General features: G+C 46.5%; 1 protein-coding gene across 1 annotated transcript; it reads right to left on the bottom strand.

The window, feature by feature from the left end:
• Positions 1-1,546: 1,546 nt before the first annotated feature.
• Positions 1,547-9,782, bottom strand: NME3 (NME/NM23 nucleoside diphosphate kinase 3). The gene is made up of 5 exons (XM_058157219.1): positions 9,649-9,782; positions 8,442-8,572; positions 6,141-6,242; positions 4,841-4,953; positions 1,547-2,559 (listed from the first exon to the last, which is right to left on the bottom strand). The coding sequence occupies exons 1-5, from the start codon at positions 9,689-9,691 to the stop codon at positions 2,439-2,441; spliced, it is 510 nt and encodes a 169-aa protein (XP_058013202.1). The 5' UTR covers positions 9,692-9,782; the 3' UTR covers positions 1,547-2,438.
• Positions 9,783-10,770: the final 988 nt, after the last annotated feature.

Consider the following 10,770-nt stretch of genomic DNA (forward strand, 5'->3'; position numbering starts at 1 on the left):
ACCAAATTAAAATTAACATCCGGTTCACCTAAACTGGTCCAAACCGGCTGAATCCCACCCCTGGCTCGGGTACACATCATAGAGTCCTTAGTGCTCTCTAAGACGAGTTGTTTTCTTGCAGACATCTCATGACCCAACTAGATACCATCATCAGTGCCAGAAGGGGGTGGGGTTTGTTCTCTTTTTTATGTACTGTACTAATGGCTTGCCCTATCGGTAGGGATGTTTTTCTTCCTTGCAAGTTCCTGGGTTAGGTTGCTGTTTATTGTTTGTTTGTCTGAGTTGATAAGTTTCTTCATTGCAGTATTGATTACAGATTGATCTTTGGTTTGGCTTTAATCCTTGTTTTAATCTCAGTTTATCTGGGTGTTGATTGCTGGCAAGGAGGTGTTCTGGTAAAGTAGGTAAATTAATCAAAGTAAATAGTAAACAGTCCCAAAGGTGCTTTTTCAAGAGACAACTGGACTTTCTCGTTTTGTCTTTCAAAGAAGTTTTGCTTCTCATCCAAGAGGCTTCTTCAGCTCTGACTGGATGGTGGGAGAACGGAAGAATTTATATTCCTTGCGGACAGCTTCCATGTATGTAAATCCTTCCATTTCCCACCATCCAGTCAGCGCTGAAGAAGCTCCTTGGATGAGAAGCGAAACATCTTCAAAGAAAAACCAAGAAAGTCCAGTTGCCTCCTGAAAAAGCACCTTTGGGACAACCATGACCTGAAAGACTGGGAATCTTCATAGACATCTAAATAGTAAACGGCCTAATCAAAGAGCTACCAAGGGGGGGGAAACCCCTCTCACCAACACTGACAAGGCATGCCACTTGTACATAAAGAGAGAGCAAACCCTGCTCCCTTCTGGCACTGATGATGTGACCTACTTGGGTAATGAAACGTCTGCAAGTCAACCAGCAAGCTCAGAGAGCACCATCGTTCAGTGCTGAGCTACAAATATTCTCTTCTACTGGCTACACACTGTACGATTGCCACTTTTGCTCAGTGGTGAAATCCTCTGTGGTTTGGCACCGGTTCGCTGCTCGCGCATGAGCGTGAAATGCATGCTGCATTCGCAGTGCGTACCAAATGCACAGAAAAAGGAGGGTTGACTAGGTAAGTAGAGCAGCACTGCCTGCGCATGAGCGTGAAATGCATGCTGCATTCGCACTGCCTTCCAAATGCATGGAAAAAGGAGGGTTGACAAGGTAAGTAGAACAGCGAATTTAGATTTGCTAAAAAGCAGGATTTTCTGCTTCCTAACGAATATAAACTGCACAGCACAGCTGATCGTCGGAACTACCGGTTCACCCAAACCGGTAGTTTTTTAACTACTGGTTGCCTGAACTGGTAGTTTTATTACTACCAGTTCTCCCGAACCGATGCAAACCAGTAGCATTTCACCCCTGCTTTTGCTCCTCTATATTCGCTTCCTGAGTCCTTATTTTGCAATCCCTCAAGGTGGCAGTCCTATTCTTCCTTGTCTTCCACCAGATTCAGCAATCTACAAGCTCTAATTACACAACCTCTCTGAAAAACGGGAGGAATGAAAATGAGTAACTTTCCCACGTTTATTTTACCAAAAAAAAAAAAAAAAGCTATATTGAAAAGCAAAAGGTTTGTACAGACAAACAAATATCCTTGGAAAATATTTGCAAATAAGAGTTGTGTGTCTCATTCCAGCATTCCAGTTGGTAACTTAATAGCATAGAAATCTATAAACCTTGAAGATCTCTTTCTCTTTTAAGCAGGCATTAATTTGTTCCCTGTTCTATACATTTTTTTTGCAACCCCAGGAGCATAACATTAAACATGAATTCTGCCGATTCTGAAATATTAAAAACTCTAAAGTGAGTTTTTAATATATTTTTTTAGACAGGTGGAAAAATCAAACTACAGTGCCAGAAATTCTGCCTTTTCAACCCTCACTCTTTCTTGCCCCTTTAAAGAGAATGAGTTTAGCCTTAGCATTTAAACTGAAAAAAAAACCAAATCAACCCCAAAAAACATTGATCATAAGGCTTTGTTCCCTCTGCCTCCTATTAATCCGGAACAAGTTATTTTTGTTGCTTGGCAGTCAAAAAACAAACTACAGTGCTCTCTTTTTGTGTGAATTTCTGGAGAATTACATGATAGGTTAAAGAAACATTCCCCAGCTTTGTCCAGACGGCTCAAGCAACGAAAAAAGCCAAATAAGAAATGGGAGTGAAAAGCTTAATGTAAGATGGGCATTTGAAGAAGAATATCTGATTGGAAGACTTCTGCGTCTTTGTGCTTTCGTAGCTCATACATATTATTTTTAATTAATATTAGACTCAATAGCTGGAACAGGTTTTCTCAACCAAGGCTCTTAACGTGACGCGAGTCAGTGTGCAATACATTCAAGAAGATTGCCAGATGGGGAAGTCCGGACCCCACAAGCAACCCCTTAGATTTTGTTTTTTAAGGGCTATTCGTAAATCCAGTGATCTCTGCTATCTTTCGAAGAACAGATCAGCTCCTCAGAATGAAACCAGAGTGCAATTTCTCGCTGAGCGGTCTCTACCGAATCGCTGCCATGAATCACGTTCCTGCAGAGAAAGAAATGGTAGTATAAGAGGAAGTTGAATGTATTCGGAGACAAATGTTGTGTCTCGCCTGCTCCCCCTGCCGCAGCTGGGCCCCTCTTATCACCTGCCGGACGCTGATAGTTCGGAAGAATGTCCTGGCATGCCTCCAGGCCCCAGCCCTGGCACCATGCCCGGACAGGCCGAGCAAGACGAAGGGCCTGACATGCCTTCAGCCCCCAGTCCTGGCACTGTGCCCAGGCAAACGGAGCAACTAAACCCCTCCCCCACAGCATGTGAGCCTGAAGAATGTGAGGCCAGTCATGAGCTAGGATTTCCAACAGCTGGAGGCTGGAGAGATCCTCGCTTCCGGAGAGTTGAGAGGCGACGTCAGCAAAAGGAAGGGAGGGGCAGGCCTGGATAAGTGCTGAGTCATGGAGCCACACCCCATGGCCTATATAAAGGATCTGCTTTCTGGCATTCTCTGAGTCAGGCAAAGTCTAACTTGGATTGCTGAAGTCACTTCCTGGTCTCCTGCCTGCCTTGAGAACTCTGATAGGACTTTGGCAAAGCTGCAGAGGCACGCTTGATACGGACTTCCCCGACCCGGCCGTCAGCGGAGGAGTGGGACAGGACAACAAATGTATTATGTACAAGATAAAGCTCGCCTCCCTCTAGGTTACGCAGTTCCTTATAGCCCTACTGTCCTAACCCAGGCTTCCCCAAAAAGCATGCAGCAGAATCCTGGCCCTTTTATTAAACAAACAGTTAAATTCCTCTCATTCACTTTCAGCAAAGTCTTTCAAGGGTGAATTTACAGTCACAGACCTTATCTGGCTTGGGGAGCTGCCAGGCCGATATCTTCAAAACTTGGCCAGGAGTCTCGGAGAGTCACGAACCAATTAAGTGAACTAATTGTCTCCTGCAAGCTCCACTCCCCTTTTGCTCCTCTTTTATTCCCTCTGGGAGGGGCCATTCATCATTGACCTGTGGCCTTACTCCCAAGTCAACTATTGTTCTTCAGCTGTTCCCTTCGTCTGGCAACTCTGCGCATGCACACATTGGGAACAGGCTCCAGCTGTTCGTCTGCCTCACTGAAGTCTGACTCTGAAGGCAGCTGATAAATGGCATCCAGCCCTGGTGTTGTGACCTAGGCCCAAGTACACAATCAGTCCTAAACAAACATGTTTTATTAGAACAGCTGAGAATTACTTCATTCTCAGCTTAGTCCAAATTTATTCCAAAACAAATCCTTCAGAAAATGGCCTTTGGAATCTTTGGCACCCTGCCAAAGGCTTTTCTCGGCAAAGCCCCACATGGGTAGAAACAAATGTAGCAACATTGCTTTCCTACAAAGAGCCCAAGAGCTGTTGCTATTCTTTTAAGCCTTATGGGAGGGGTCAATCATCTCCTGCCCTTACTTCCGAATCATCCTTTTTGTTTTGGCTGCCCTTGCCTTCAGGCAGCTCATCGCATGCGTGTACTAGGAACAGGCTTCTTCTGTTCTTCTGCCTCACTACTATCAGCCTCTGGAGGCTCCGAAGTCTGCATATCACTCCCAGATGGCCCTGGCCCCATCTCTGCCTCCGACACAGAGCCCTTGTCTGGGCCTTCCCCAGAGTCCAGGACTGGCCCATGATCCTCCCCAGCCTCCTCACTGTCCGACTCTGCTGCTACCTCCGCAGGCTGCTGGTGGACCACATCACCTAGCCCCCTCTCTGCCCCCCTCTCTGTTGGGGAGGAATATGGGCCAGTCCTGGGGGCTGGGGAAAGCTTGGACGAGGGCTCTGCATCCGAGGCAGAGAGGGAGCTAGACAGCAGTGAGGCAGAGAAACAGCTGGAGCCTGTTCCCAGTGTGTGCATGCGCAAAGCTGCCAGAAGACAAGGACAACTAAGAAAGCAGGGTCAACTTGGGAGTAAAGTCACACCTTGGAGTTGATTGGCCCCTCCCATAGGAAACAAAAGAGGAGAGAATGGGGAGGGGACTTTTGCAGGAAACAATTCGTTCCGTGACTCTGAGAGACAGTGTGCCAAGTTTTGCCTTGTACTGCGTTTGGAAACTAGTTACCTGGCAGCTTGCCAAGCGAGATAAGGTCTGTGTTGATAAATATTCCTTTGAAAAACCGTTTGGGCAGGCCTTGCTGACTGTGAATGAAAGGAATTCACAGTCGTGTAAATAAAAGAGGTTTTGCTGGGACCAAAAATCTGCTTCTTGCTTTTTAAGGGAGCCGAGGTCAGAACACTTAGCCCAGAAATTTTGGGCTCAATTGGAATTGTATGCCTGGGACTAATGACTTCAACTCACTTGTCCACCTCAATGCAGAAATCTCCTCGGATGGTTCCAGGTTTGGAATCGGCTGGGTTGGTTTCGCCAATCATCATGCGTGCAGTTTTGACCACCTCCTGTCCTTGCCAGACCTACAGAAAGTAAACGAAGAAGAACGGTCAACGGCAACAACTTCGATGGATCTCTTTCAGCAGCTACCCAAAAGTTCTTGCAGGAATAATGTCCTTTTGGTAAATAGCCCTGCTTTCCCCCCCAAAAAAAATAAAACTTTCCTGATAGAAGCAGAGAAGGCAACACAAGTAAGTCCTGCTGCCCCAACTGGCAGGAAGGATTGTTGTGGCATCTTCAAAACCAGTAAGTCTACACAAAAAAGTTAGTGCCTAAGAAAGACGCCGCAAAGCCTCAACAAAATGTGCGCCAAATATTTAGTCGTGGAAAAATTCCAATACTGTTTATAATTCAGGCCGTTTTGAGGCTGCCCTAGACACTTCAGAAGGACAGATCAAAATAGTCCAGGAGAGAACATTTTGGGGCCTCTATAAATGGAGGAGGAAAAATTATTGCAACTCAAAAGTCCCACTTGGCCGATGCTGCTTGGCTTGACAAATATCTCGGGCTGAGCCTGGAAAACTACCTGAGGCAACTTCTGTTGTCTCTCAGCAAAGAGCATGTGATCTCAGGAAATTTAATGATTTGATATATAGAATAGGAATAGGAATAGGAATAGGAATAGAATAGAATAGAATAACAGAGCTGGATGGGACCTTGGAGGTCTTCTAGTCCAACCCCCTGCTTAGGCAGGAAACCCTACGCCACTTCAGACAAATGGTTATCCAACCTCTTCTTAAAAACTTCCAGTGTTGGAGCATTCACAACTTCTGGAGACAAGTTGTTCCACTGATTGATTGTTCTCACTGTCAGGAAATTTCTCCATAGTTTTAAGTTGCTTCTCTCCTTGATTAGTTTCCACCCATTGCTTCTTGTCCTGCCCTCAGGTGCTTTGGGGAATATCTTGACTCCCTCTTCTTTGGGGCAGCCCCTGAGATATTGGAAGACTGCTATCATGCCTCCCCTAGTCCTTCTTTTCATGAAACTAGACATACCCAGTTCCTGCAACCGTTCTTCGTATGTTTTAGCCTCCAGACCCCTAATCCTCTTTGTTGCTTTTCTCTGCACTCTTTCTAGAGTCTCCACATCTTTTTTTACAATGTGGTGACCAAAACTGGATGCAGTATTCCAAGTGTGGCATTACTAAGGCATTATAAAGTGGTATTAACATTAAGGCTAACATTTAACCTCTCATATCTCTGTTCCTCACCATGGCCACAATCGGTCCCGAACTCATGAATTTCACCAAGCGGCTGAAGAAAGGACGTTCACAGAGAGAGGCGTAATGTTCTTTCAGCAACTCTTCCGAAGCCTGAGCAGAAGATACATCAGATGCAATCAATACAGAGGCTTGTAAAAACACGGGATACTAAGATCCCACCTGCAGATTGGGAAGGAATTAGAAGGCTGAGCTGCTCCATCACCAAACTCGCCTTCAACGTGTAATTGAAAGTTCAAAAGAAGAGACTTTTTAAAAAAACAACAACTGTAATACAGTATGGATAAGAAGCTACAATACCGATAATGCAAGATAAGGGATAAAAATGACCTATGTCGGCCACAGTAGATCTCTACATTTGATATCTACCTGGCGTTTTGTCTGAATCCTGCAGGAATGGAATGGTAAATGAGGAGCAGATATAGAATGATGGTAATTGTTATCTGCACCAAGTATGGTCAGGGTTCCAAGAAACACCCCCAACGAGAGAAAACTCCGAGGCTTGAGTTTCCTCAGAGTTACATTTTATTAGAGAGGTCATATTGGCACATCTGGGAAAACCTGAATCTGAAAGTTTCCAGGTTTTTCCCACCCAGAAGAAAGTCCAAGTCCCTGCCCAGCACCCACATGTCCATCACATGGTCCAATCAATGCATCGTCCCAAATGGAGATCACTCCCAGTTCCAGCCCTCCAGGTGTGGGGCAAGATATCCTTGACTCTGAGAAAGGAATGTTATTATGACTACATATCACTCCTGCTCCATACAGTCCCCCCTCCCAGTTTCCCACAATAGTAAATGTGGCAGGCCTGAAGGCCCAATGCAAAAGATGGCTTCCAGGCCTGACAAGTATCACCAAACCAGAAGAAGACTAAAAGAATCATAATTAGTTTTGGTTCGATCTGTTTTCTCAACCTTAGCAACTTTTCAGATGGGTGGACTTCCACTCCTAGAATTCCCCCAGCCAGCATGCCACAACTAGCTGCGGAATTCTGGGAGATGAAGTCTATTCATCTTAAAAGTCACTGAAAGTTGGGAAACACCAGCTTAAGCGGACAGAATCCTTGACTTACAAAATGGCAGCTAGTAAGGGGAAAGGGACAATTAAATAATTGAAGTTGGCGCTTGGGCTCAAGGTTCCTGTTGGCTCCGATTCGGCTGGCTTTTCAGGAAGTCAGAAAAAGAGTTGAGAACATGTTCATTGGCTGCAGAGTTTCCTTGATGGCCATTTTAGATTTTCGATCTAATTTATTGTATTTCCAGTTTTTGCAGGATCCAATCTGGGTCAGTCACCTGGATCAGGCGTTTAGTCTTCTCAGCTTTTGGACTCGTGCTGTTGCCCATCCTCAGGGAACGTCTCTCTAGCAGGGTGTGTTAGAGCAGGAGTGTCCAACCGCGGCAACTTTACGACTTGTGGACTTCAACTCCCATTCCTCAGCCAACTCTGGGAGTTGAAGTCCACAAGTCGTAAAGTTGCCGCGGTTGGAGACCCCTATGCTAGAGAGACGCACGGAAGACAAAACCTCTGGTCCCAGTGACCGACCCAGATTGGATCCTGCAACATTATTCTGGGACACGTACATTTTGCCTTCATTTGTCTTAATTTCTGTTAACCGACCAGCATTGCATTTAAAGAAAAGGCTATTATGGCATAGGACCGGGTTATCTACGGGACCGCCTGCTGCCACCAATAGCCTCCCAACGACCTGTGCGCTCCCATAGGGAGGGCCTCCTCAGGGTACCCGTCAGTCAAACAATGTCGACTTGCGACGTCCAGGGGGAGGGCCTTCTCTGTGGGGGCTCCTGCCCTCTGGAATGAGCTGCCTCCAGGGATACGTCAACTCCCCGACCTCCGGACCTTTCGACGCGAGCTGAAAACTTTCTTGTTTTATCGCGCAGAGCTGGCCTAACGTATTTTAAAGCTGTGTTTCTACTACTTTTTATTTACTTCGGCCTTTAATTGAATATAGATTTTAAATATTTCTTAATTTTTGTAACTCTGCTTTTTATCTGGCTGTAAACCGCCCTAAGTCCTTCGGGAGAAGGGCAGTATAGAAATTGAATTAATAATAATAATAATAATAATAATAATAATAATAATAATAATAATAATAATAATAATAATAATAATAATAATAATAATAATAATAATAATAATAATATTTAGATCTGTGAATGTCAATAAGGTTTCTAAAACCTCTAATTTAAAAAAAAAGACCAGGTTGCTCCTAATGAGACAAAGTTCAGCCGGAATTCCCGAGTGCTACCTGGGTGTTCCCCTGGCTCTTCTCACCTGCATGAGCTTCATCGCCACCAGCTTGAAGCCCTTCTTCTCAAAACGCCGAATGATCTCGCCAACCAGATGCCGTTGTACCCCATCTGGCTTGATGGCAAGGAAAGTGCGTTCGTTCTCCCCTGTGAAAGCTGGAAACAAGAAACAGGCGTTACGTCCTGGCAAGATAGGAAGATTTCAAAGATGGAGGAACATCTAATGAACCGTCCTTGGTGTTCTCTGAGCTTGGTTGTTTTCTTGCAGGCATTTTATTCCTAACTAGGTAACATCATCAGTGCTAGAAGCGAGTGGAGTTTGCAGAGAGGAGGAAGAGAATGGAGATTTTGCAGTATCCTTCCCCCCAGGAGTGGGGAGGGAATGGGGATTTTGCAGTATCCTTCCCCCAGGAATGGGCTGGGAATGGAGATTTTGCAATATCCTTCCCCCAGGAGTGGGGAGGGAATGGGGATTTTGCAGTATCCTTCCCCCAGGAATGGGCTGGAAATGGAGATTTTGCAATATCCTTCCCCCAGGAGTGGGGAGGGAATGGGGATTTTGCAGTATCCTTCTCCTGGAGCTGGGAGGGAATGGAGATTTTGCAATATCCTTCCCCAGGAGTGGGGGGGGGGAATGGGGATTTTGCAGTATCCTCCCTCTGCCATTCCCACCAAGCCACGCCCACAGAACCAGTATTGAAAAATTTTAGATTTCACCCCTGGCTTTATGGGGAAAGGCTGGAGAGCTGCTTATTGGCAGCAAGGAAGGATGTAAAGCTGTTTAAAATTTAAAGAATCCACTCAAGGCCAGCATCCCAAGGGCCTCCCATAAACAGCAGCCTCATCGTCCTCCTTCCTGGAGGTGAGGAAAAGGTGAAAAATCCCTGTCGTCTGAAAGCGATTTTTCTTGCCTCCCCCCCCCGCCCTTTTAATTCCAGATTAACCTGGAAGAGGCATCAAATTTGCAAAAAAAAAAAAGGGGGGGGTTCCAATCCCCTGCGTTTTTGGCTGGACTCAGAATGAGGGTTGGGGTCGTTGGCACGTGGGGAGAGGAAGGAAACCAAACTCCCCCTCCCCAACATCCTGGGACGGATGCAGAAAGGACTAAGGGGGCGATCTGGAAGCCTTGACACGCAGCTTTGGGAATGGCCAAGGGAGAGCAGAAGGACAAACCGCGGTTCAGCGGCTGCTGAGACTTCCACCTGGCGCCTTCCCTCGCCTCCCGGGCTCACCTGTCTGGAAGATGCTGGCAAAGAAAGCCAGCAAGAAAATCATGATGGGACCAGCAGCCAGCAGCAGCAGCGGGGACGCGCAGGGGACCCGGAAGGGAAGACCAGCCCGGCCGGTGCCTGGGTTTCTGCACGCGCGCGTGCACGCGCCTTGCACAGGGATTGAGCTCTCTGCCCGGGATTTTGGCATCGAAGGGGGGCGCGGCTGCCGCAGTTCAAAGGCGCGGAGGGGTTGGTGGGAAGCTCCGCACGCTCTGGATGGGATTCTTGGAAAGCCGGGGTGGTCAGCCTTGTTTCCAGGTTTAAAAGACCAGTGGGCTTCAACGCCCAGCATGGGTGGGGGAATTTCTGGGAGTTGGAGTGGCCAAGTTGGCTAGCCCTGCTTTAAACTTTCCTTCCCTCTCCTCTTCCTTCTTTCCTTTCCTTCCCTCTTCCTTCTTTCCTTTCCTTCCCTCTTCCTCCTTTCCGTTCATTCCCTTTTCTCTTCCTCCTTTCCTTTCCTTCCCTCTTCCTTCTTTCCTTTCCTTCCCTCTTCCTCCTTTCCGTTCATTCCCTTTTCTCTTCCTCCTTTCCTTTCCTTCCCTCTTCCTCCTTTCCATTCATTCCCTCTTTCTCCTTTCCTTTCCTTCCCTCTTCCTCCTTTCCGTTCATTCCCTTCCCTCTTCCTCCTTTCCTTTCCTTTCCTCTTCTTCCTTTCCATTCATTCCCTCTTCCTCCTTTCCTTCCCTCTTCCTCCTTTCCTTCCCTCTTCCTCCTTTCCTTCCCTCTTCCTCCTTTCCTTCACCCTCCTCTTCCTCCTTTCCTTTCCTTCCCTCTTCCTCCTTTCCTTTCCTTCCCTCTTCCTCCTTTCCGTTCATTCCCTTTTCTCTTCCTCCTTTCCTTTCCTTCCCTCTTCCTCCTTTCCTCACCCTCCTCTTCCTCCTTTCCTTCCCTTCCCTTCCCTCTTCCTCCTTTCTTTTCCTTCTCTCTTCTTCCTTTCCTTCCCTCTTATTTGTACCCTATGACTATCATTAAGTGTTGTAAGTGTTGTACCTTGATGAAGGTATCTTTTCTTTTATGTACACTGAGAGCATATGCACCAAGACAAATTCCTTGTGTGTCCAATCACACTTGGCCAATAAAAAA

This window comes from Ahaetulla prasina, chromosome 14, assembly GCF_028640845.1.
Source record: "Ahaetulla prasina isolate Xishuangbanna chromosome 14, ASM2864084v1, whole genome shotgun sequence".
In the NCBI taxonomy this organism is placed as follows: Eukaryota; Metazoa; Chordata; class Lepidosauria; order Squamata; family Colubridae; genus Ahaetulla; species Ahaetulla prasina.

Bases quoted from the DNA above. Each gene is read 5' to 3' on its own strand.
- NME3 (XM_058157219.1), bottom strand. From the start codon at position 9,691: ATGATTTTCTTGCTGGCTTTCTTTGCCAGCATCTTCCAGACAG. The intron at 4,954-6,140 runs GTGAGGAACAGA...TACTTTCTGTAG, and splicing joins CGGGACCGATTGTGGCCATG to GTCTGGCAAGGACAGGAGGT. The intron at 2,560-4,840 runs GTGAGTTGAAGT...CTTTCTCTGCAG, and splicing joins TTCTGCATTGAGGTGGACAA to GAACGTGATTCATGGCAGCG.